Genomic DNA, 26831 nt, shown 5'->3' with positions numbered 1-26831 from the left:
AAAGGAGATAGAGACTGAGAGAGAGAAAGAGAACCTTAGAGCAGGAAGGAGCATGAGATAGAATACAGGAGGGACAGCAGAAATAGAGAAAGGGCAGGAAGAGAGAAATAGAGAAAGAAAGAAGGAGACAGAAAAAGAGAAACAAAGAGAAAAGTAAGGGGCAGACATAAAGAGGGACCCAGAGAAAGGCAGGCAGACACAGGAGGTGGGCGTGGATACGGCAGACACCAAAGACAGAGGACCTGGGATGGCCCTGAGCACCCACTTCAAGGCTGCACTACTGCTCCTGGGGCTTCTGATGACAGGTGAGTGGGAGCCTGGGCTGTGACCAGAGCCAGGTGGCCCTCATTCCCGTGGCCCCTTCTCCAGACAGACTCTCTGCCCTCTCCTACTGACACCTCTGTGTCCCCAGGCCTGACCCAGGTGCCAATCCTGGCCTCAGCCCCCCGAGGCTTCTGGGCTCTGCCCGAAAACTTGACAGTGGTGGAGGGGGCTGTTGCTGAACTGCGGTGCGGGGTCCGCGCCCCTGGCAGCGCGGTGCAATGGGCCAAAGACGGGCTGCTCCTCGGCCCCGATCCTAGGATCCCCAGCTTCCCGCGGTATCGCCTGGAGGGAGACCCTGCTAAAGGTAAGGGGCCAGACCCTGAGATCCTGAGCCACCAGCCAAGGCTGACCTCGGCCCTGACCTTGGGTCCTACCTGCAGGTGAATTCCACCTGCATATTGAAGCGTGTGACCTCAGCGATGATGCAGAGTATGAGTGCCAGGTCGGCCGCTCAGAGACAGGCCCTGAGCTCGTGTCTCCCAGAGTGATCCTCTCCATCCTGGGTATGAATGAGAGACCCCCCAGGACCCATGAGTCTGGACTTCCGCCCTCACCATCTCCAGAGTTGGGGAGTCCAAGCCTCCAGCCCCGCCCCCGCTTCCTCAGACTCAAAGCCCAAACCCTTATATCCCTCTGGGCGGTTCCAGCTCACCCCAGACCCTTTCTCACCAGTGCCCCCCAAGGTGCTTCAGCTGACCCCTGAAGCAGGGACCACAGTCACATGGGTAGCTGGGCAGGAGTACACGGTCAGCTGTGTGTCTGGGGACGCCAAGCCAGCACCTGACATCACCTTTCTCCTGAGTGAGTGTGGGTGAACTGGTGGGGGCAGTGTGAAGCCCCTGGAGTGGGGAGGGTGTGTATCTGTGATCAGGGCCCTCCTGAGATGGGATGAAGGAGCAGGCATGGGGAGATGCTGAGGGTGGTGTGGGCCCCGGTGAGTGGGAGGGGACATCCAGGGAAAGGACTGAGAATTTTCATAATTGCTGGACCAGGACTCAGGGAAGAAGCTGAGGCTCCGGACAGAGATATGTGTGTCTTTTTGGTGCAGACACGAGAAGCTAGGGGTGGGTGATACAACCTGGCAAGGAGGGGAGGGGACAGGAGAGGCCCAGGACCCAGTCCTGGGGCCTCCGGGATTCAAGGAAGCCAGAATGTGCAGAGAGAATGAAGCTGGTGTTTCGCCTCCAGAACCAGGAGGGAGGGGGCTGTATGTTCATCCTGAAGGCTTTCAGGCCAGGCCTCCAGGATCTACCCTGGGGGAAACCTGCCACTCGTCTAGCCTTCTTGTTAACCCCAAGGTGGACAAACAATTTCCGGTATCTCTGCTAATGTGAATGAGGGGTCCCAGCAGAAACTCTTCACCACGGAGGCCACAGCCAGGTATGGAAACTGGGATGCCCCCCGCTCAGCCTGATCCTCCAAGTTTCTCCATGAAAACCCCATATCCTAGGGACTCATGCATGGGAACTTGGGTCAGGTAGGTACATCTGGGACCCAATTCCCCACCTGGATGCTCTAAAACTTCTTTGTAGGAACCCTAGTTCCAGAGTATCAAGTACAAAGGTTTTGGCCAGGTGTGGGCCTCTGGGACCTCCATTCTCACTGCTGACCCTCAGCTCTCTTCCACGGAGCTCTAGATCCTAAAGGAAATCACCATAGAGACTTAAACTAGGTGTAGGGACCTGGGATCCCCACCTCTCTACCTTGACCACCCAAATTTCAGATGATAATTGACTTAAGAACCCCAATTTCTCACCCTAGGGTGACACCCCAGAGCTCGGATAATGGGCAGTTACTGGTCTGTGAAGGATCCAGCCCAGCTTTGGATACCCCTATCAAGGCTTCATTCACCATGAATGTTCTGTGTAAGTGGAGAACTGAGTCGGCTGTTGGGGAACAGGAAATGGGGGGCCCGGGGAGCACAGGGATTATGGAAGGCTCAGGTTCTCAAGGGAGAAACATGGGGGTTCAGCGGCAGGTTGTGGGACTTGAAAAGAATGGATGGACTCCCCAGGCCCACTGAGTGACAGTTGCTCCCCAGTCCCCCCAGGACCGCCCGTCATAGAATGGCCAGGCCTGGATGAGGGGCAGGTGCGGGCAGGGCAGAGCCTGGAGCTGTTGTGCACGGCCCGAGGGGGGAATCCGCTAGCCACACTGCAGTGGCTGAAGGTGAGGGCAGAGGCGGCATGGAGGTGGGGGGAAGGGTGGGGGCCAGGTGCTGGCTCCGAGCTGGCCCAGGCCTGTCCGTGTCTCCAGAATGGCCAGCCCGTGTCCACAGCATGGGGCACAGAACATGCTCAGGCGGTGGCGCGCAGCCTCTTAGTGATGATCGTGAGGCCGGAAGACCATGGGGCGAGGCTCAGCTGCGAGGCCTACAACAGTGTATCTTCAGGGATCCAGGAACGTGGGGTCACGCTGCAGGTCACCTGTGAGTCCTGGTGCCAGCTGCCCATCTGTTGTCAGTCTATGCCCCAGGGAACCATCTGTTTGTGCCCCCAAACCATGCCGGTCGGATGCCAAAGACCTCATCATCTGTCCCCAGTCTCCTGTCTGTCTGGGCTGATCTGTGAGCTTTCCAGCCCAGCTTAGTGTCTCTCCTCCGTTCATCCCTGCAGTCCCTCCCAGCGCCATTACTATCTTGGGATCTGCGTCCCAGTCTGAGAACAAGAACGTGACACTCTCCTGCATCACCAAGTCCAGTCGCCCACGGGTCCTCCTGCGATGGTGGCTGGGCTGGCGGCAGCTGCAGCCCAGCGAGGAGACGGTCATGGACGTGAGGCGGGGGTCAGGCTCCTGGGTCCAAGGGTGGAGGGAGCTGAGGGCACATCTCCTGGATCCGGGAGAGGAGGGGTCTGGAATCTGGGAAGCCTTGATCCCTGGGGAGCCTGGACTGGCGTCCAGGGCCCCCTGGGTCTAACAAATGAGTCAGTGGAGATGATTCATGGGTCCCTGTTGTGACCTGGGCTGGTATCATGGATGGGGGTTCCCTAGTCCCCAAATCTGAAGCCCGATCCCTGCCAGGGCCTGCATGGTGGCCACATCTCCATGTCTAACCTGACATTCCTGGCGCGACGGGAGGACAACGGTCTGACCCTCACGTGTGAGGCCTTTAGCGAGGCTTTCACCAAAGAGACCTTCAAGAAGTCGCTTACCCTAAATGTGAAATGTGAGCCTCCACCCTTGCCCGGGGGTACCCCAATCCTTCAAGACCCTCAACCTCAGGCCCCAGCCCAGAGAGAAGTCACTCTACCTAGCTTTCCCCACAGATCCTGCCCAGAAGCTGTGGATTGAAGGCCCTCCAGAGGGGCAGCGCCTCCGGGCTGGGAACCGGGTGAGGCTGGTGTGTTTGGCCATTGGAGGCAACCCAGACCCTTCCCTCACCTGGTACAAGGTTGGTGCCCAGCAAGAAGGGTTGTGGGGTGGCCAGGAACATGGGGGAAAGATGAAGCTCTTTCTCTCCTCCAGAGTCTAGGGCAACCTGAGTTTCTTGAAAAATACCGGAGATTTTGAGTTTCAGCAGGGAACTGAAAAGACAAACGCCGTGAGAATTAAATCCAATCTTAGGAAAACTGAGGAAATTCTGGGAAAATAGTAAGAATTCTAGAATTAAAGAATTCTGGATCAGGAATGGGAATTCTAGAGAAAAGGGAATAAATTTCATTACAACTAAAGGAGATTCTGATGAAACCTTGGAATACAGGTAAAATGGCTAGAATTTTAGGGAAAGAGTAAGAATTCCAGAAACAAAGACAAAGGTGGATAAAGGGGAAAGACTAGTAATTCTATAGAACATTTGAAAAATCACTAATTTTAATATTAAGTCGAATTCTTGGGATTGGGAGTAAGAAAATGAAATTTCATTAAAATTTAAGAATTCTGACTGAATTCTTGGAGAATCTTGGGAAACTAGGAATCTAGTGGAAATTCTGGGGGAAAGACTAGGAATTCTAGGAATGAAATTAAATTTCATTTTGTTGTTGTTCAGTTGCTCAGCTGTGTCCGACTCTTTGCAACTCTTTGCAACTCCACGGACGGCAGCACACCAGGCTTCCCTGTCCTTCATTATCTCCCAGAGTTTGCAAAAACTCACGTCCATTGAATCGGTGATGCCGTCCAACCACCTCATCCTTTGTCACCCCCTTCTCCTCCTGCCCTAATCTTTCCCATTATCAGGGTCTTTTCCAATGAGCTGGCTGTTTGCATCAGGTGGCCAAAATATGGAGCTTCAGCATCAGTCCTTCCACTGAACATTCAAGGTTGAATCCTATTGACTGGTTTGATCTCTGTCCAAGGGACTCTCGTTTAATTGGATGGGGAAATGCCAAGAATTAGGGCAACACAAAGGATTCAAGTAAAGGACTAGGATAAGAAGAAGCCATTAGTGGATTCAGAAATCCGTGACCAGGGAATGGAATTAAAGGAAAGATCAAACGAAATCTTTGAGGAAGCTTTGGATTTTAAGAAAAAGAGTTAAGGAGAGGCAAAAATGAAGAAATTCTGGGAAAGGTTTGGGAATTCCAAGGGAGTTTCCCGGTGTAGGAGGTTTGGTAAATATAGTTGGAATGAATTTCGAGGAGTGGGGCTGAGGGTCGGCCGAGGGCACCGACAGTTGCAGCCCTCCAGAGAGCAGAGGAGCGGGGCGGGAGTGGGGGGTGAAGCGTGGGACTGGAGGCAGGTTCAGACTGCAAAATCTCGGGGCTCCAGGGACCCAGTAGACGGGAGAGATGCCGGGTGGGGTCTGCTCAATTCTAGTCCCCATTCCTCTGCCTTAGCCGATGCTCACCGAAGGGGGCGCCTTTTCCTCACCACACAACGGCTTTATTTATCTGGGCTGGAGGCAGCCCACCTAATGGGGACGTCTCGGGAGGCGGGGATGGCAGGGCTCCCCTTGGTCCCCCAGTCAGTCTCGGCCCTTAGGACTCGCGCACCGTGACCGAACCGCGGCCGCCCCAGGAACCACGGCGGGTGCAGCTGGGAAGTGTGGAGAAGTCGGGGAGCATCTTCTCCCGAGAGCTGGTGCTGATCACGGGTCCGTCGGACAACCAGGCCAAGTTCACGTGCAAAGCCGGCCAGCTCAGCGCGTCCACGCAGCTCGTGGTGCAGTGTGAGGGGGCGCACTGCGGGGCTGGGAGGGCTGCTGCGGCGGGGAACTGAGAGGGAGCCTTGGCTGGTGGGGTGGGGGAGTGGAGGCGGCTGGGGGAGGGGTGGATGCTGAAGAGCCCAGGACGCACTCGCGGCTGGGCGGGGCCTGAGTCCCTCCTCTTCACCTCTGAGCCTCGCTCCTCCCACCTGTTCCCGAAGTCCCCCCGACAAATGTGACGATCCTGGCCAACGCGTCGACGCTACGCCCCGGGGATGCCTTAAACTTGACGTGCGTCAGCGTTAGCAGCAACCCTCCAGTCAACTTGTCGTGGGACAAGGAGGGGGAGAGGTAAGTGTGCGACAACCCCCGTCCCTCCCTGGTTCTGATCACATTCCTTTACAGTCAGAAACCTGCCCCCGCCCGACTTGCCGTCCTGCCTGGTACCCGGCACCCAGTACCCAGACTCTAGCTCTGGTCCCGCTCCCGGCCCGGTCTGCAGGCTGGAAGGTGTGGCCGCCCAGCCCCGCCGGGCTCCATTCAAAGGTTCCGCCGCCGCTAGGAGCGTCCTTCTGAGACTCTCATCCCGTGACCACGGCCACCGCGTGACCTGTAGCGCCCACAGCACCGAGCTGCGGGAAACCGTGAGCGCCTTCTACCGCCTCAACGTGCTGTGTACGTGCGCAGGCCTGGCATCCCTCTTGATACCTATCTGACCCTATACTACAATACTTGGGTTACAATATACAATTCAATATAGTACAATACTTGGATACTGTCTTTGACTTTCATTCTTAACTTCAGAAACTTTCCTGCTCTTTATCCTGACACTCGACCTGCACCGATTCCTATCCTGCCCATCCCCCATCTTCCTTTTTTGTCCTGTATCCTAACCCCTGACCTTGACCCGTATCCCGAACCCTGTTTCCATCCTTCAGTCTGACTCTGGTCTCTCTGAACCTAACCCCCCATCTCAGGTCTGAACTTAATTGCTCCCTTGTCCACAAGCTTAAAATCTCGGCGAGACCTCGACTTTAACCCTTTATACCTGCACCTGATCTCAAATCCATCCCCGGGCCCGAACCTTAACAATCTTGACTCCCCGCGGGGCCTCCTCGTTCGCAGACCCTCCAGAGTTCCTGGGGGAGCAGGTGCTTGTGGTGACCGCGGTGGAGCAGGGCGAGGCACTGCTGCCCGTCTCCGTGTCTGCCAACCCCGCCCCGGAGGCCTTCAACTGGACCTTCCGCGGCTACCGACTCAGCCCAGGTGCACGGAGGGGGCATGGAGAGGGGCGCAGGTCTCCAGGACTCCCGGACGGGGTTGAGGGCGGATTTAGCAAGCTCCTCACCTTTACTTCCCACAGCTGGCGGCCCTCGGCATCGTATCCTGTCTGGTGGAGCGCTGCAGCTATGGAATGTGACCCGCGCTGACGATGGCCTTTACCAGTTGCACTGTCAGAACTCGGAGGGCACGGCGGAAGCTCTCGTGAGACTGGATGTACAATGTGAGACCCCTCATCACCGTAGGAAACTAAGGAGCTCTGGGAGCCCCGCCCATCACGGAAGCCCCGCCCACCCAGGGAGTCTTGCCCGCTGTGGAGTTTCCTCTTTATGGAAGCTCCGCCCACCCAAGGGATATACCCATCCTGGAAACCTCCCCATTCTGGGAGACCCTACTGTGACGGAGCCACGCCCACTTTGGGAAACGTGCCCATTAGAGAGACCCTTTGTAGAATCTCTGCCCACCTACTCCGGTCAGGAAGCCAAGCCAATCCACGCAATTCTGGAAGTCCATCAGACCTACTCTTGTCACTACAGTAGCATAGTAGACGGTGGGGACAACCTCACTAACACGGAGAACTTTATTCTAAAGGCAGACTTGATCACACTCGTAACTTTCCTGGGCACCTCTAAGACACCCCTCCCACCTTGGAGCCCTCTTCCACCATGGCCTGTCTGGGCCCAAATGCCTTCCCCAAGCTCCTGCCTTCCCTAGATGCTCCCACCATCCGAGCTCTCCAAGACCCCACTGAGGTGAATGTTGGGGATTCTGTGGACATAGTCTGCACTGTGGATGCCAATCCCATCCTTCCTGAGATGTTCAACTGGGAGAGGCTGGTGAGGATCTAACCTTTGGTAAATAGAGGTGTGGGCTGGGAGATGTGATTTCTTGACTGTAAGCTCCTCGAGAGGAGGGGCTTTATGACCCTATATAACTGTAGTTGTCAGGACATGCTCGAAGAACTAACTGTTGAATGGTAGATGGATAAGTGCATAAGTGAATAGATAATCAGGTGGGTGGGGGGTACATGGTTGGATATATGGATGGATACGTGGTGGGTGGATGAGTTAGTAGATAGATGAATGAGTGGATGGAAGAACAGATAGACAAATAAGCAAGTGAATGAGTGGATAAATGGATCAATAAATTAGGCAATTAGATGATTGAATGAGAGAAATGAGTAGATTGATTAGATTAGAGAGTAGATGGATGGGTAGATACAGCATCGGTGGAAAAGATGTCTATGGAAGGAAAATGGATAAATGGATGGATAGATGGGTGGGTGCACAGGCCAATGGAGAGATGGATAAATAGGCAGCTAGATAAATTGATGAACAGATGCATGGATGTATTGATGTGCATGTGTTTGAGTGAATAGATGGAGTGGATAAGTAGATAGAAGGGTGAATGGATGGGTAGAAGGAACCAAATGGTTAGATGAATGATGGGTGAATGGATGAATGAATGGAAGGGAAGATTGATGGCTGTATGGATAAATGAATGAATTGACAGATAGGTGGATGGTTAAATACATTGATGGATGGGTGAATAGAAGGTTCCAAGCAAGAATGGTTGAGTAAATGGATGGATGAGTAGTTGACTGGATTGGTGGCTGAACGGATGGATCCATGCATGAATGGTTGGATAAATAAATGAATGATTGGGTGGAATGACAGGGAAATTTTTTTCTTTGCTAGGAAGAGTGATTGTGGCTGGGAGATAGAGGCTGCAGATGGGGACTCAGTTTGAGGGCTAATGGAGCTGGGGCTGGACCTGGGGACAATCTCCCAAGTCTTGGACCTCTAGGGAGAAGAAGGGGAGGACCAGAATCTGGATGACATGGAGAAGATGTCAAAGGGATCCACAGGGCGTCTTCGTATTCACCATGCCAAGCTGACCCAGGCTGGTGCTTACCAATGCATTGTGGACAATGGGGTGGCACCTCCAGCCCGAGGGCTGGTCCGTCTTGTTGTCAGATGTGAGTAACAACCAAAGCCCTAACTTCAAGGCCTGCCACTAAATTCACATATCATGTCCTTCCATACACCTCATGTTGAGCTCCAACCCCTCCAGTTGCCCCCCATGTGGAGCATCCCGCTCCCCTAACGAAAGTGGCTGCAGCTGGGGACAGCACTAGTTCTGCCACCCTTCACTGTCGTGCCCGAGGCGTCCCCAACATCGTCTTCACTTGGACCAAAAACGGGGTCCCTCTGGATCTCCAGGATCCAAGGTGAGTCCAGGCCGAACCAGGTAGCACTCCAGCCCTAACTTCGATCCCCCAGCCCCAGTCACCCTCCCTGAGTCCCTGCTGCATCTCCGCTCCAGGTACACAGAGCACACATACCACCAGGGTGGCGTCCACAGTAGCCTTCTGACCATTGCCAACGTGTCTGCAGCCCAGGACTATGCCCTCTTCACATGCATAGCCACCAACCCCCTCGGCTCGGACCACACCAACATTCAACTCGTCAGCATCAGTATGGTGGGAGAGGGCTGGGAGGCTGCTGGGAGGGTAATCCCCTAAGTCAATCCCCCGGTCTCTGGTTGGTCCCAGAATGACAGTGTTCCTGAAACCTGAGAAGTGTTTATGAATGAGGATGGAGTTTTTGCCTGCTCCAAAAGTCCCATTAGAGACTGGATTTTTTACGGAAACTGACAACAAAGGAAAAAATGGAAGGGGTTTCTTATCGCCCCAAGCCTGGTGGCTCAGTGGAAAGAACCCACCTGCCAGTGCAGGAGACACAGGTTCGATCCCTGTTCTGGGAAGATCCCCTGGAGAAGGAAATGACAACCCACTCCAGTTTTCTTGCCTGGAGAACCCCATGGACAGAAGAGCCTGTCATGCTACAGTCCACGGGGTCACAAAGAGTCATGACTGAGTGACTGAATGCAATGCAACTGAAAAGTAGATTTTCAGGAGTCGCTGGATCTAGGTTCAGCTGTCATCAAGAACTCTCCATCTCTCTGGACTACTTTTCTCTGTGTTGGCTATCTTGTAAGGCTTCCTAACAGTGGCATGAAAGTACTAGAATTAAGATCCACTGGCTCCCCTTGACTCCCAGCCCATTCCTGACCAATCAGGTGGTGAAAGGAAGACAACCTGATTGTTGTTCTTGTTGACCAGACCCAGTCATGTGTCCATCCTACAAGGAGGGGAGTCACTTCCATCAGATGCACGTGGCCTGAGAATGTGGGCGAGTGACTCTCCAATGGGTATTCAGTGTTCTGTAACCAGAAGAAATGAGGGGAATGGATATGAGATAGACACAAAAGTCCACTACAAGAAACATGTGTCATACAGTCAATCTTCATCATTGGCAGAGTCTGTATTTACAGTTTTGCCTACTTGTTAGAACTTATTCATAAGTCCCAAATCAATACTCATTCTGCTTTCCCAGACATTCAGGGGACTGTAAAGAGGGGATGAAAAATTTGAGTCACGCAATGAGTACACTCTCAGCAGAGGTGGAACAAGACGACACTCTGCCTTCTTACAGCTCTCGCTTTTTGCACCTTTGTGCTTTTTGTTAATCGTTTTGCTACATAAAATGGCCCTCAAGCACAGCACTAAAGTGCTGTCTGGTGTTCCTAAGCTCAGGAAGGCTGAGATGCGCCATTTGGAGAAAATACGTGTGTTTGGTAAGCTTTGAACAGGTTTGAGTTCCAGCAATTCATTCAATGTTAATGAATCAACAGGTATATTAAATAAGATATCTTTAAGCAGAAACATGCATAATACAATATCATGCATTAATTGGTTGATGAAAATGTTGTGACTGGAGGCTCGTGGGAGTCTAAGCCTGAATTTCCCTTGGAAGCAATGGCTTGGTATTTGCTAATTGAATGTTCCCATTGACTTTAGAGAACATAACCACCATGAATAATGAGACTCAACTACATATTTGAAATCATTCTTAGCAAGAATCTGGAAGGAATCTTCCAGAATCCTTCTGAATCCTCTATGTCCCCCATCCCTCACCTCAAAGGCCGCCCTGATCCGCCATTGGGACTGAAGGCTGTGAGCATGACCCCATATTCAGTGGGCCTGGAGTGGAAGCCTGGCTTTGATGGGGGCTTGCCACAGAGGTTCCAAATCAGGTAGGTCTCTATCATGAAAGGAAAGGGTTGTAGCCAATAGGGCTGGGGTACCTTCCTGATTGACTGCCCTCCCTTTTATGCAGGTATGAGGCTCTGGAGACTCCAGGGTTCCTCTACATGGATGTCCTACCACCCCAGGCCACCACCTTCACACTGACCGGGCTGCAGCCTTCTACACGATACAGGGTCTGGTTGCTGGCCAGCAATGCCCTGGGTGACAGCGGACTAGCTGACAAAGCGTCCCAGATCTCGATCACCACCCCAGGTGGGAAGGGACATTCTTGCACAATTTGCAAAATTACTCAGAGGACTTATAGGGTGGAGTCGATACTATTATTCCCTTTTTGCTGATGGAGAAACTGAGGTCCAGAGAGGTTAATCAACTTGTCAAAACTCACACAGGTAGAAGGAGCTACAGATGAAATTTAAACTCAGGCAGATGAACTCCAGAGACTAGTTTTTGCCACTAGACTATACTGTCTGAATGTGATTAGTGACACAAGGGAAATTCAAAGAGAATTTGAATTGAATGAAAATGAAAACAAATTAAAATTGTGAGGGGCAGCTAAAGCAGTGCTTAGCAAGAAATTTATAGCATTAAGTTCTCAGATTTTTTTAAGTCTTCAAATTGACTAAGTTTCCATCCTAAAAAGACTAGGAAAAGAAGGGCAAATTAAACCCAAAGTAGACAAGAGGAAGGAAATAATAAAGAACAGAAATTAATGAATTAGGAAATTGAAAAACAATAAAATAATGAAATCAAAAGCTGATTCTTTGAAAAGAGCAATGTTTATAGAGCTAATCAAGATGAAAAAAGAAAGAAGACACCACTCTTAACCAATATAAGGGATGAAAAAGGGAACATTACTACTGATCCTACAGACATTAAGGGGAAATTAGGAGGTATTACAAACAACTTTATGTCAATAAATTCAGCAACTTTGATGACACAGATTAATTCCTTGAATACGAACGAGAACATGTGGACTCTGGTAGACTACTACAGCGCAGTGGCCAATCACACAGAGCCTGGTTCCAACAAACCTGGTTTCAAGTCCCAGGTCTGCAACTTCCTAGGTGTGAGACCTTAGGCAAGTACTGAAGACTCAGTATAACCTTTGAGCCTCAGTCTGTAAAGATAAAGTGTGTCTCCAGTCTCTGTACCTCAGTTGCTGAAAGTAAGGTCTATCTTAGACAATTGTAAGAAATATATAAATTAATATATCTAAAGCTCTTAGAACAGGGCCCTGTACAAAGCTAGCGCTATGCAGATGCTAATTTAAAGAAATGCCCCCACTCACTTTTTGTTTACTTTGCCCCATGAAAGTTCCCTTTTTCTATCTTTTCCTTTCTGATCAGTTTAGTTCAGTCGCTTAGTCGTGTCCAACTCTTTGCAACCCCATGGACTGCAGCACACCAGGCATCCCTGTCCATCACCAACTCCCGGAGCTTGCTCAAACTCATGTCCATCGAGTCAGTGATGCCATCCAAGCATCTCAACCTCTGTTGTCCCCTTTTCCTCCTGCTTTTTACCCCCTTTTCCTTTCTGATAGGGCAGACTTTTTCCTCGTGGAAGTAAGGACTCTTTCCCATCCCTACAATGTTGCCTCCTCTTTCCCTGTTCCAGTTTTCCCTTTAAGCACTAAAGCATAAAGTAGTACTATATTCACCTCCCTTGCTCTAAAACTTATACCTATATTAAGGCATCCAGAGAACCCTGAATTTTTAAAAATTAATCCCCCAAATTGACAATTCAGGTTAAAGGAGCCTTCTACACCATAAAGCACTCATCAACAATATATTATTTTATTATTAGCATTAGGTTTAGAATGGCTATTAATAGTATCATCATTATCATCAGCAATTTCCAGTTCTATTTGAAATATTCCTAAAGTCAGAAATTAATTCCTATAACTCTCAAAACTGGGTTGCAAAGCTTAATAGGAGACATAGAAATATTTAAGGTTTATCTCAGTTTGTTGATGTTAATTTTCATTCTCTATCTCCACCTCCCAGGTCTAGACCAACCTTCTCGAGAACCCGACTACCAGCTACCCACAGAGCAGCCTGCAGGTAAGTCTTCAATCCCCAAATAGCCCTCTGCCTCTTGAAAACAACTTTCTGGTCTCTAATCCCACCCCCTCTGCCTTATGACTATCATCCCTTAAGACTTAAGTCAGACCCACAGGCCCTCACTCATATCCTTAGCTCTTCCTCTTACTTGAGTGTGATAAATTTTCTTTTTTCCTAATTTACCTGCATGTGATAAAATTTCTCTCTTCCCTGTGCAGAGCCTGTGTCAGTTGGCTTTTGCTGCATAACGAACTATCCCAAACATGGGCACTTATAGCAACAAACATGATTTCTCATGATTCTGTGAGTGGCTGAACAGTTCTGCTCTGGGCTATGGTCAGCTGGCAGCTCTGCTGGGACCTGTTGATCTAGGATAGCCTCTCCTCACTCGTCTGGCAATCTGACTTGTAATTGGGACATTGGAGATCACCAGGTCACAAGTGTCTCCTTGGCTCGTTCACATGGAGGTGGTCACTAGAGTCCTAAAAGCAACGAGAGCGCAAGTTCCAATTTACAGGCACTTTTCAAGCTTCGGATTATTTTTTATTTTAATTGTTAAATATTCATTATTTAAAAATTTTTGGGCCAGGCCGTGAGGCATGTGGGATCTTAGCTCCTCAGTCAGGGATTGAACCCACATCCTCTGCATTTCAAGTGTGGAGTCTTAACCACTGGACCATGAGGGATTTCCCTTTGAGCTTCTCATTGTATCTTACTGGCTGAAGCAAGTGGCATGGCTCAACTCAGAGTTAGTGTAGGGGGAAGTCTTAAGAGTACGCATGTTAGTTGCTCAGTTATGTCCAACTATTTGTGACCCCCATGGACAGTACATCGTCAGGCTCCTTTGTCCATGGGATTCTCCAGGCAAGAATATTGGGGTAGGTAACCATTGCCTTCTCCAGGGGATCTTCCTCACCCAGAGATTGAACCCAGGTCTCTTTTTTTGCAGGCAGATTCTTTATCACCTGACCCACCAGGAAAGCTCTCAGACTATGCATATAGTGAGACAATCATGACCATTTTGCAAATAATCAATCCCCTTTAGAGTCTGAGAAGGTTGTAAATGACAGAAATTCAGTTGTTGTTGACAATACAAAGAATGGCTTGGCTCATGAAATTGAAACTCCAATTGTGGCTGGATTCAGGTACTCAAAATGTTCACCAAGAATCAGTTTCCCACTCTCTCAACTTTGCCTTCAACTCTGATGACTTCTTTCTCAGATTTTTCTCTTAAGAAGGCAGAGAAGTCCTCCCACACCTTCAACTTTTATTTCACTTCTTAGCAACTAGCCGAAGCGTGTCCTAGGTGTTCTGCCAAAAATCTACCTTGGGTCAGATGCCAGTCTCTGAACTGATCACTGTGGGAATGGGGATGGGAACTCTTAACGGCCAAGTCAGGCCATGTGTCTTCCATGGAGTCCTATGGAGCCAACCAGACTAAGAGCAGGGAGTAATTACTGGCAAAGGAAAATGAGTCCTGTTAGCAGGAGGTGGGGAAATGGGTGCTGAGCAGATGGCTGCTGAGAGGGACTCAGTCTTATCCTCGGGGATATAGCAGAGGATTCTGATGTTGTCTGAGATGGAAGTTTGTGCAAAGAGGAAGTCATTTGAGATGAAGTTTGAAAGAATAGAAGCTTGCTTGAGATGAAAGGACATTTAAAGACAGACACTCTACTATTTAAAGGCTTAGATGTGTGGGTTTGCCTCAATGATTCTGGAAACAGCCAGCCGTTAGTTTTGTGTGGCTGGAGGGTCAATAGCTGGTGGGCAAGAGTGAAGATGTGGGAAGAGGCCTGATCATAGAAGATCTTGAATGCCCAGCTAAGGACCTGAAGTTCCTCCTTGAGTCCATACACGGGGCTTGGACAAAGGTAGCATTAGCAGTAGCACTGCTAATGCCTTGATTTGAGAAAGGAGCCACCTGCTCTCGGGTGGCAAGAGGAGTGAACATGGGGTCTTCATGGTGGCCCAGTGGTTAAGACTGTGCTTCCAATGCAAGGGGTGTGGGTTCAATCCCTGGTCAGGGAACTATGATCCCACATTCCCTGTGGTGCAGCCAAGACATTTTTTAAAACAGGAGTGGACATAGAAACCCCTGCCCATCTGCTTCCCTGACCTAGGAGGAGGGCTTTGCTTGGTCAGGGACAGGCTTTTTCAGAGAACCTCAATTGAAGTCTGAAACCAATTGTTTGGGCTCATCGAGGGGTGACTTCCACCCCACAGGACCCTCGGAGATGCCCTTGCTGCCTGTGCTGCTTGCTGTTGGAGGTCTTTTGCTGCTTTCGAATGCCTCCTGTGTCGGGGGATTCCTCTGGCAGCGGAGACTGAAGCGTCTTGCTGAGGGTGAGGAGAGACCCTTCTCCTGCTGGGACAGAGTCCAAGGGTGATGGGAACTCTGGGTTTGCTGCATACTGAAGGTCTCCCAGGGCCAAGTGGGCTCAAGGGGTGTATCTCTGACCCCTTTTCCCCTACTTCCCTCAGGCATTTCCGAGAAGACAGAGACAGGGTAAGTGGGGATATCTGTCTGTAAGGAAGACTCTGGGGAGGAGATTTGAGGGTGATAGCTGTCAAAGGGTCAGTGCCCAACTGCCTCCCCATGCCTCCATCCTGGAAGGTCAGAGGAAGACCGAGTCAGGAATGAATATGAGGAGAGCCAGTGGACTGGAGATCAGGACACTCGAAGCTCCACGGTAAGTGGGGGTGGTCCTGACACCCCACTGACAGGGAATTGACTGTGACTAAAATCCCACCATTAGCTTTAGGTTAATAATTGTCCTTTCCAGGAATGATGGAGTCAGAGGATGGAAAACACTTAATGTTTTTTTATTGGTGGGGGGGTTGTGGACAGGTTAGCACAACAGATGTAGAGCCATATTACCACTCCATGAGGGACTTCAGCCCCCAGCTTCCCCCCACGATGGAGGAGGTGTCTTATCCCCTAGGTGAGTGGTGTGCACAGTGGAACATCCTCTCCCCACCTTTGATACTCCTGACATCTAGACCTAGCTATCTGATCATCACTCCCCCTCCCCACTCCAATTCCAGGTCTCAGGGCTCTTGAGGAGGAGAATATGGCCTTTCCTGGGCACCTGTATGATGAGGTGGAAAGAGTGTATGCTCCATCTCGGGCCTGGGGACCCCTCTACGATGAAGTACAAATGGTGAGGAGATTTATATCCACAGAAATATTTCCTAGTTAGTGCCGGAGATCCCCCTCCTACTGCCTGTATTAGTTCAGGTAAGCTAGCTGCTGTAGCAAAGAGGCCTGGCCATAATCCAGTGGCCTAAACAAGACAGCCTATTTCTTTCTCGTGTAGCAGTCAGAGGGGAGTGGCTGTGCTGCACACGGTTATTCTGCAACCCATGCTCTTTCCATTGTGTTCCTCTGCCATCCCCTAGTGCGTTGAACAAGTTTACATGGATGGGCCAGTTCACTGGGGGTTTCAGCTTGTGGGAAAGGGAAAAAGAGAGCATGGTAGAGGCACGACCCTGACTTATGGTCCAGGCCCAGAAGTGTACACACTGCTCTTATTCCACTGGTGAGAATATGGACATGGCCACACCTTAACTGCAAAGGAGGCTGAGAAATGCAGTCTACTTGGCAGCTCTGTGCCCTACTAGGATTCTGTTACTGTGGAAGAAGGAAGGTGTGTATTTGGTTGGATAACTAGCCATCTCCACTATACTGGTTACAGCAGAGAGATAGAAATACTTTTTGGACCCACTCAATGGAAAAGTCAAGAGACAGAATTGTCTTCAGGCCTACGCAGAATTTTCTCTCTAAAGACAATCCCTAGCAAATCCAGGTTTCTATCCTATTAGATTATAAACCTTGAGAGAAAGAGAATGCCTCTTATCCAATCGCTCCAAAGCCCCAACTCGGACTCTTAGTGGTTTAGCTCGGTTCACATAGTTGTTGCTGAATGTTGCTGGTTCACTGAGGCAGGAGATAGAATATATACTAGTTGGACAAATCTGGGGCAGTGTCCACATATGGCATCTGGGATTAGAGGCCAGCCCCACTCAATCCACTGAACTGAGAGTGGGAGAGAGATGCAGAACCCAGAGGGAAGTTAAGATGGTGGTTGGGCAGGCACAGACCACAAACAAGCACCTTGACCACCAACTAAACCCCACCTACTGGCTCACAGAAAGACATGGGGCAGAACCCCTGACTTTCTGTGTGGCCTTGACTAATGCTCTGGCACCTGTGGGCCAAAGACTTCCCTCTGTAACTTTGTTCCCAATGGGGCACCGGCCTCCCCACCACTGTGGAAAGAACGCGATGCTGTCCATGGTGCTGAACACACGTGCCCTCTAAAAGCACAGATAGAGCCTGCACAATTTTCCTGTAAAGGGCTAGATAGTAAATATTTTGGGCTTTGCAGGATATAGTGTCTTCCTAAAAACTACTCAACTCTGCCATAAAAATAGCCATAGAGAATACATAAATAATTATGACTAACTTCCAATAAAACTTTTATTTTTGGACACTGAAATTTGAACTTCATATAGTTCTCACATGTCACGAGTATCACTCTTTTTTAACAAATATTTCTCAGCAATTAAAAAATATAAAAAATATTCTTGGGCAATACAAAAACATGCAACGAGCCATGTTTGGCTGCTTGCTCTAAAGTTTGCTGATCAAAAACAACCATTTTCTCCCAAAGTCTAAGGCAAAGCACATCCTCAGTAAGGACCACCCTGCTGCTGCTGCTGCTGCTTTGCTGCGTTGCTTCAGTCGTGTCCGACTCTGTGCGACCCCAGAGACAGCAGCCCACCAGGCTCCGCCGTCCCTGGGATTCTCCAGGCAAAAGTACTGGAGTGGGGTGCCATTGCCTTCTCCAACGACCAGTGCGCAAGAACACTGGAGTGGGTTGTCATTTCCTTCTCCAATGCATGAAAGTGAAAAGGGAAAGTGAAGTCGCTCAGTCGTATCCGACTCTAGCGATCCCATGGACTGCAGCCTACCAGGTTCCTCTGTCCATGGGATTTTCCAGGCAAAAGTACTGGAGTGGGGTGCCATTGCCTTCTCCAACGACCACCCTACATGGCCTTTAATCTCTTCTATTTTGATGAGGTAGTGTTTTGGACATTCATAAAACCAACAGAATCAAGACTCACATGCCACAATTCCCTAACTGATGTTGTTGTTCTGTTGCTAAGTTGTGTCTGACTCTTTGAGACCCCATGGACTGCAGCACATTGGGCTTCCCTGTCCTTCACCATCTCCCAGAGTTTGCTCAAACTCATGTCCATTGAGTTGATGATGCCATTCAACTATCTCATCCTCTCTGTCTTCTCCTCTTGCTTTCAATATTTCCCAGCATCAGGGTCTTTTCCAATGAGTTGGCTCTTCACATCAGGTGGCCAGTGTATTGGAGCTTCAGCCCCAGCATCAGTCCTTCCAGTGAATATTTAGTGTTGATTTTCTTTAGGATGATATCGTGGGCTAATTAAAAGTTTCACATACCTGCTTCAGCAGCACATATACTAAAACTGGAATGATATAGAGAAGATTAGCATGGCCCCTGTGTGAGGATGACATGCAAATTTGTGATGTGTTCCATATTCAAAAAGAAAAGTTTCACATGTATGACATTTAAATTGCTTTTTGACATGAAATTATGAGTTATCTTGGATTTGCTTTAAAAGAATTCCAGTTAGTGGCAGCAAGGGATGATAGAGATAAAGATAAATCAAGATTGACCAAAGGTTGAAATTAGGTGATAGGTTCACAGGGGTTTATTATAATCACTATCCTCTTTGTATATGTTGGAATTGCCTTTATAATTAGAAGTTAAAACATTTTTCTTTCCTGTGAAGTAGAGCAGGAAGGTGTATCCCCCAGAGCTGCAAACATGACTCACCCATAGCATCTCTCTATGGTTCTAACTCCACCTTTGCTTGTCAGGACTCCTGTGATTTCCGCTGGCCTGGAGACAGATATGAGGATGCAAGAGGAATTTATGATCAGGTGGCGGGAGATCTGGACCCTGTGGAACCCGATGCTATACCCTTTGAGCTGAGGGGACATCTGGTGTGAGAACCTCCTCAACACCCTTTTCCTACACCTGCAAGACACAACATGCCCATTGTCCTTTTTATTCTGAGCTAGGCTGAGCCTGTTAAGTGAGCTCCATTGGACACAAAGAGATGGGGCTTTTTCAGGAGGAGAAGTGGAGGGGTGTGTGTAAGTGACAGATGGTTCAAGCTGGTCCAAGTATCAACAAGGCTCCTCCGAGGCTTGGTTTTAGAGTTCTCTGTAGGGACACAGTGGATTGTAAAAGACATCTCAATAAAGAAAAGTGTCTTTATGCTTTTTAAAGTAAAAATTTAGAAGTGGGGAAAAAACATACTAAAAACTCAGTTCGAGTTCAACTAAATCTGAAATAGCTAATAAGTGGAATTTATGAGCCATTGTTATATCCTACTTGTTTTATGCTTTTCCACAGTTATCTACAACACAATGTATAAACTATGACACATATGTATACATAAATAGACTCTATAGAAAATAAACAGACTTTATTGAAAAAGCTGTACTCAAAAGAATGCACACTGTACTGTAGAAATTCTAGAACCGGCAAAGCTAATCTACAGGGACAGAGCAATTAGTGGTTGCCTGGGGCCATGAGAAGGAACTGACTACAAAACATATGAGAAAACTTCTGAGAGGGTGATAATAATTTTCTATGTGATGACTGTGGTGGTCAAAACTCACTGAACTCTATGCTTAAGATGGGTGCATTTTATGGTACATAAATTTACCTAAACAAAAGTGACCTTAAAAACAGGCACCATAGGGTCTTTCCTGGTGGTTCAGTGGCTAAGACTCTGTGCTCCCAATGCAGGGGGCCTGGGTTCAATCCCTGGTCATGGAACAAGACTCCACAAGGCCACAGTTAAAGATCCCATATGCTGCAGTGAAGATCGAAAATTCTATGTCCCAGACCTGGTGCAGTCAATAAATAAATACTTTTTAAAAGGCACTATAATAAAGCCTTTTCATACTGTTCATACTGTTCATGGGGTTCTCAAGGCAGGAATACTGAAGTGGTTTACCATTCCCTTCTCCAGTGGACCAAATTTGTCAGAAGTCTCCACCATGACCCGTCTGTCTTGGGTGGCCCTACACGGCATGGCTCGTAGTTTCATTGAGTTAGACAAGGGTGTGGTCCCTGTGATTAGACTGGTCTGGTTAGTTTTCTGTGATTGTGGTTTTCAGTCTGCCCTCTGATGGAGAAGGATAAGAGGCTTGTGGAAGCTTTCTGATGGGAGAGACTGACTGAGGGGGAAACTGGGCCTTGTTCTGATGGGTGGGACTATGTTCAGTAAATCTTTAATCCAATTTTCTATTGATGGGTGGAGCTGTGTTCCCTCCCTGTTATTTACCTGGGGCCAAACTATGATGGGCTTCCCTTATGGCTCAGTTGGTAAAGAATCCACCTGCAATGTGGGAGACCTGGGTTCGATCCCTGGGTTGGGAAGATCCCCTGGAGAAGGGAAAGGCTACCCACTCCAGTATTCTAGCCTGGAGAATCCCATATAGTCCATGGGTTCACAAAGAGTCAGACTGAGAGACTTTCACTCACTCACTCACTCAAACTATGATGCAGATAATGAAGATAATGGCAACCTCCTTCACAAGGTCCCATGCAGGCACTGCTACACTCAGTGCCCCAAACCCTGCAGCAGGCCACCGCCGACCCCCGCCTCCGCAGGAGACTCCTGGACACTCATAGGCAAGTCTGGGTCAGTCTCTTGTGGGGTCACTGCTCCCTTCTCCTGGGTCCTAGTGCACATAAGGTTCTGTCTGTGCCCTTGAAGAGTTTTATTTCCCCAGTCCTGTGTAAGTTCTGGCAGCTCTATGGTAGGGTTAATGGCGACCTCCTCCAGGAGGGCTTATGCCATACTCAAGTCTGCTGCACCCAGAGCCCCTGCCTCTGTGGCAGTCCACTGCTGACCCATACCTCCACAGAGAGACACTCAAACACAGTTCTGTCTCAGTCTCTGTAGTTTTTCTGAGTCCTGGTGTGCACAAGCTATGTTTGAGCCCTCTGAGCGGGGTATGCGGTTTGATGTTGACGTTTGGGGAATGAGAGTGAAATGTATTGAAATTCTTTGTATCCATCTTAGAACTTTTCTGTAGCCCTAATATTACATCAAAATGAAAGTTAGGATTTTATTTTTTTTAAGTTAGGATTAAAAAGCACTTTGCAGGGATTTCCCTGGTGGTCCAATGGTTAAGACTTCACCTTCCAATTCAGGTTTTGCGGATTCTATCCCTAGTCAGGGAACTAAGACCCCACATGCAGTGTGGCCAAAAAACCAAAACAGAAAACAGAAACAATATTGCAATGAATTCAATAAGGACTTTTAAATGTAAAAGTGCACATAAGAAAATCTTTTTAAAAAGATGTTTAAAAGTACATTGTAAAGGTTTATGATAAAGTCATAGAGGCAAAGAATAGGAAGTACCACCGCGTCTCATGGGTTGTGCAGATCTGACCAGTTCTTTTGATTTTCCCTAGATCTCATCATCTCTTGTCTGCATCCCTCAGCAAATTCCTCTCATCCTCTCCTTATAGATACCTAGCTTCCCTCTTTGTCCCAAATTACTGCTTGTCCAGAGACTGGCTGCCCCAGTTCTAGAGCACCACATGCTTGTCTGACTGAAATATGGTGCCTTTATTCCACATTCCAGACAGACCAAGTTGGATGGGCTCAAGTTAGGTTAAGAAAAGGAAATCATGGGGAAATGAAGACTATCTAGTACTGGAAGAAAATGGAAATACTACCTATCAGAACTTGTGAGAGGCATCAAAAGCAGAATTTTGGGAAAATATTTAACCCTTAAATACTTATACTAGAAAAGGAGAGAGCTCCAAAGTCACGAGGTGACTATCTTAAGAAACTAATAAATGAACCATAGAATAAACCCAGAGGAAGAAGAAGAAACAAGAAAATTAAATCAAATAAATTAAAGGAAAAATGCAGATTCTTGTTTAAAAACCCAGAAGTATGGTCTTTGAAACTAACAAAATATACAAATCCGACTACATAGTAAAGAAAGTCATTAGGATTATGAATAAAAAAGGCGATAAAACTATGAAAAGGAAGGATTAAAGATAAAGAAAAAAAAGGATTTCCTTGGTGGTCCAGTGGTTAAGACTCTGTGCTCCCAAGACAGGGGGCCTGGGTTGAATCCCTGGTCAGGGAACTAGATCCCACATGCCTTACTGGAAAAAAAAAAAAATCTTGTGTGACATAAGGAAAACTGGGGATCCCAGGTGCCACAACTAATAGCCGGGGCAGCCAAATAAATAAATATGTATTAAAAAAAAATAAACTAAGAGAAAAAAAATAAGAGCTTTCAATCTTAATGGTATTTTTTAGGCTAAAGCAATCTCAAAGACTGCCTGAGTGTGTGTGAGTGTGTGTGCATGCACATGTGTGTGCCAGGTGGAGAGCTATGACACCCCCCGAGGTAAGGTGTCAGAACAAAGCACAATGAGAGGGCTGCCTAGTGCAGGCTCTTAGAGCCCTGAGGTAGTGCAAATGGCTAGTACCTGGGACAAGGGAGGTAGTAACAGTGGGAAATCAGTTAAATACAGAGGGATTCATAAAAGAAAATCAAGCCGAGTTCTCATTATCAGAGAAGGGACCTTGCATGGATCAGATTGCATCATGAACCAAGGATAGTGGTTAATTCATTCCGTGTGCCCGAGGACAGAAAGAAAAAAGAAAAACAAAACCAAACAAAAATGGTCAGGAAAAAGCATGTGCTTATGGGAGTGTAAATCAATACAACCATTTTGCCAAACTGGCTGTATCTACTAATTCTGAATACACACACACGCATGCGTGCATGCTCAGTCTCTAAGTCATGTCTGACTGTGACCCCATGGACTGTAGCTCATCATGCTCCTCTGTCCATGGGATTCTCCAGGCAAGAATACTGGAGTGGGTTGCCATCTCCTTTTCCAGGCGATCTTCCTGACCCAGGAAGATCCTGACCCACGTCTCCTTCTTCAGCAGGCAGATTCTTTACTGTTGAGCTATCAGGGAAGCCCAATTAAATTGTATATTCATCCAACAGATACTACGACAATGAAGATAAATGAACTACTGACTGACAACATGGTTGAATCTCACAAACACAATATTGAATCCAAAAGACTCAAAAGAGAATATACTGTATGATTTCAACTCTTTAAAGTTAAAAAGTCAAAACTGATTTATGGCAAAGCTGGTTTCCTTTGGGGGAGAGCGAAACAGTGACTTGAAAGGGACCCCAGGAGGGTTTCTAGGGGACTGATAATGTTTCTTGACCTGGTTGCTAGTCACACAGGTGTTGTCACTTTCTGAAATTTATCACACTGAATACTTGGGATTATATGCATATTTCTTTCTCTGTATTATACTTTAAAATTTTTATAGTATATCTCATAGATGGTATTATGATTTTTCTGATATGGCAAACAACCCTTGGTACCATTCTGAACAAATACTAAATTATATTTGTCATTCTATTTATGATACAGTTTCATTTCAGAAAAAAGTATACTTTAAACCATCCCCAAAATATGCATGCATGTGTATTTGTGTTATATTAATTTTAGATAATTATAAACTTTTCTTTGTACCCATATGAATGCTTTTAAAGATGTTTTCAAGTTGTTGAGGATGCAGACGCAGTGTTCAGCCTGCCTTGACCCTGGCCTCTGAATGTCTGTGGTTATTCAGTGGATAAGTCATGTCCAACTCCTTGCAACCCCATGAACTGCAGAATGCCAGGTTTCCCTGTCCTTCATCATCTCCTGGAACTTGCTCGAACTCATGTCCATTGCGTCAGTGATGCCATCCAACTATCTCATCCTCTGTCGCTCCCTTCTCCTCCTGCCCTCAATCTTTCTCAGCATCAGGGTCTTTTCCAATGAGTTAGTTCTTCACATCAGGTGGCCAAATTATTGCAGCTTCAGCTTCAGCATCAGTCTTTCCAATGAATATTCAGGGTTGATTTCCTTTAGGACGGACTGATCTCCTTGCTGTCCAAGGTACTCTCAAGAGTCTTCTCCAACACCACAATTTGAAAGCATTAATTCCGCGCTCGTGCGGCAACCAAGAACGTCCAGGCAATTTCCCGAAACTCCCACCAGGGGGCAGTACCGGCCCGTTTGAGAAGACTCAATATACCAGATTGGTTGTGTATTGGGATCTGGAGCTCAGACTGTCTGTGTCATGGTAGAGAGTGTCTTCTGCATGTTGTGGTCACTGAGTCCCAATATTAAAGGCGAAGTAGCTGTGTAGGGCATCCAGACGTAGAGGACCGCAGGAACAGTGTGGGAAGGGATTTTCCTAAAATTGAGGCTGGAGAATAACGAAGTGGTAGGAGTTGAGGTTGGTGAGATGGGCAAAGATATATTATGAAGGATTGTAGTTTATCCTCTGGGTGATAGGAAGCCACTGAACAGTTGAAACAACAGATGAACAGCATTTATGAGCTGTTTCCACACGCCAATCTCTTTTCTAAGTTTATGTATTCTCTCCCAGAACCATCAGAATCACTCATGAGCTCAGTTGTTCTGTCATCCAGAGTTTATTCACCGTTTTCCTGGTGATATGCAGTCTTCTCTTGGGAAGCATCAGTGCCTAGGTCCCCTACTTCGGATATATTTTGTACCAAGCTCCCGCTCTACCTGGATCTCCACCAATAGGCATAGCTCTCAGAACTGGCCAACCAGAGTGTCTAATTTTCCAAGCCCAGTGATTGGCTTAGGGTTCACCAGGTGGTCCAGTCAGAGCCAATGAGAGGACTCTGAGGACGGGCCTCCCACTTAGAACTCTTGCCCCGCCTCTGAGCTAGTATTAAAGCTTCTTTCACTCTCACCCTGAAGGACCATCACCCACAGAAGGACCATCTGGGAGCTTCACTTAAGCTCCTCCAAGGCTACTGGAAGCTTCTCTCTTAGGACAGACCTCAAGGTTAACTACAGATGAGACTTTCCACTTCTCATCCCTCTTGCTCAATAACCCTAAAGAATTCACCCCTAGTTCTGGATTGCCCCATCTTGGGACACTCTGTACTTTTCACACATGTAAATATCAACATCAGACTGATAATCTCATCACCACACCCCAGTGCACCCCGGACATCTCTACCCTGGGAGAAGAACTAAATTCTCCTGATTGGTTAACACAATGCCAGAAGTCAGAGAGTGGGTTTTATTCCTCCTGCTAACAGGAAATTCCTCCTATTTCCAAATAGAAAATAGAAGACAACCACACACATCACTGGTTCAACTTAAGTGTGGCTCACCTATGCCTAATTTGAGAAAGGAGCAAATTATTTCTCTGTTCAATAATCTCCTTCTATCACCATTAACCTTTGAGATTCACAAATGAAAACAACTCATCTGCTGTTTGGTCCCATCTCCTTAAGAATAAGCAAAGGGGAAAAAAGTAAGACCTGCGAGCTGAGAAATAAAATATCTTCTCTTGGGACTTCCCTGTGAGCCAGTGGTTCAGAATCCTTCTGCCTATGCAGGGGACACGAGTTCGGTCCCTGGTCTGGTTAAGATCCCACTTGCCCTGGAGCAGCTAAACCCGTGCACCACAGCTACTGAGCCTGTGCTCCAGGACTTCTGAGCCACAACTACTGAAGCCCACACACCCTAGAGCCCGTGCTCTACAACAAGAGAAGCCCAGGCACCGCAATGAAGAGTAGCCCCTGCTCGCTGAAACTAGAGAAAAGCCTGTGCAGCACTAAAGACCCAGCATAGCCAAAAATAAATAAATAAAATGATATTTAAAAAATTCTGTTACCCTTAAAAGGGTATAAAGAGAGTATTATGACAACTTTGTGCCAAGGGCTCTGACAAGTTAGATGAAATGCCAATTCCTTGAAAAATACAACATATGAGAGCTAACCCAAGATGCAACAGAAAATATGAAGAGCCCTATCTTTATTAAAGAAATTGAACTTATTATTAAAATCCTTCCCACAAAGAAAGCTCCAGGACCGGATGGCTTCACTGGTGAAATCTACAAAAGATTAAAGGAAGAAATAACATAAAAGCTTTCAAACTTGAGATATAGTTATACGTGCTGAGATGAGCATAATTCTTCAAAATACATTAAGTAAAAAAAAGTCAATGTGCAAAGGGACAAATAATATTTTCTCATTTATACATAAAAAGGAGTTATATAGGTGCATTTTTATGCACAAACTATCCTCTCCAAATGTTATTTAACTTATATGCAGAGTACATCATGAGAAACGCTGGGCTGGAAGAAGCACAAGCTGGAATCAAGATTGCCAGGAGAAATATCAATAACCTCAGATATGCAGATGACACCACCCTTATGGCAGAAAGTGAAGAGGAACTAAAAAGCCTCTTGATGAAAGTGAAAGTAGAGAATGAAAAAGTTGGCTTAAAGCTCAACATTCAGAAAACGAAGATCATGGCATCTGGTCCCCTCACTTCATGGGAAATAGATGGGGAAACAGTGTCAGACTTTATTTTTGGGGGCTCCAAAATCACTGCAGATGGTGACTGCAGCCATGAAATTAAAAGACGCTTACTCCTTGGAAGAAAAGTTATGACCAACCTAGATAGCATATTGAAAAGCAGAGACATTACTTTGCCAACAAAGGTCCGTCTAGTCAAGGCTACAGTTTTTCCTGTGGTCATGTATGGTTGTGAGAGTTGGACTGTGAAGAAAGCTGAGCGCCGAAGAATTGATGCTTTTGAACTGTGGTGTTGGAGAAGACTCTTGAGAGTCCCTTGGACTGCAAGGAGATCCAACCAGTCCATTCTGAAGGAGATCAGCCCTGGGAAGGAATGATGCTAAAGCTGAAACTCCAGTACTTTGGCCACCTCATGCGAAGAGTTGACTCATTGGAAAAGACTCTGATGCTGGGAGGGATTGGGGGCAGGAGGAGAAGGGGACCACAGAGGATGAAATG

The 26831-nt window shown here is 47.6% G+C and overlaps 1 protein-coding gene and 1 non-coding gene across 2 annotated transcripts; both read left to right on the top strand.

Annotated features, from left to right (window-relative positions):
- Positions 1–122: 122 nt before the first annotated feature.
- NPHS1 (NPHS1 adhesion molecule, nephrin) lies at positions 123–19178 on the top strand. Its single transcript, XM_086351814.1, has 29 exons — positions 123–305; positions 413–628; positions 705–827; positions 997–1125; positions 1623–1704; positions 2086–2189; positions 2366–2493; positions 2581–2752; positions 2940–3097; positions 3346–3490; positions 3591–3715; positions 5242–5428; positions 5626–5755; positions 5907–6079; positions 6530–6670; positions 6768–6908; positions 7400–7521; positions 8492–8663; positions 8759–8915; positions 9011–9162; positions 10672–10783; positions 10867–11048; positions 12800–12856; positions 15080–15199; positions 15338–15362; positions 15471–15546; positions 15705–15798; positions 15902–16017; positions 18774–19178. The coding sequence occupies exons 1-29, from the start codon at positions 248–250 to the stop codon at positions 18903–18905; spliced, it is 3729 nt and encodes a 1242-aa protein (XP_086207940.1). The 5' UTR covers positions 123–247; the 3' UTR covers positions 18906–19178.
- Positions 18333–18435, top strand: LOC147353691 (U6 spliceosomal RNA). The gene has a single exon (XR_015146750.1). It is a non-coding gene; the product is annotated as a U6 spliceosomal RNA (small nuclear RNA).
- Positions 19179–26831: the final 7653 nt, after the last annotated feature.

This window comes from Bos grunniens, chromosome 18, assembly GCF_055505025.1.
Source record: "Bos grunniens cultivar Pamir isolate PY7600 chromosome 18, Bosgru_T2T1.0, whole genome shotgun sequence".
Classification (NCBI taxonomy): domain Eukaryota; kingdom Metazoa; phylum Chordata; class Mammalia; order Artiodactyla; family Bovidae; genus Bos; species Bos grunniens.
The sequence above is the reverse complement of the archived record's forward strand: the minus strand, read 5'-3'. Positions and strand labels throughout refer to the sequence as shown.

What these genes read in the sequence shown, in the direction of transcription:
- NPHS1 (XM_086351814.1), top strand. Translation starts at nt 248, where the DNA reads ATGGCCCTGAGCACCCACTTCAAGGCTGCACTACTGCTCCTGGGGCTT. An exon ending in GGAGGGAGACCCTGCTAAAG is followed by an intron (nt 629 to 704) that starts GTAAGGGGCCAG and finishes TCCTACCTGCAG; the next exon opens with GTGAATTCCACCTGCATATT. An exon ending in TGTTCAACTGGGAGAGGCTG is followed by an intron (nt 7,522 to 8,491) that starts GTGAGGATCTAA and finishes TTGGACCTCTAG; the next exon opens with GGAGAAGAAGGGGAGGACCA.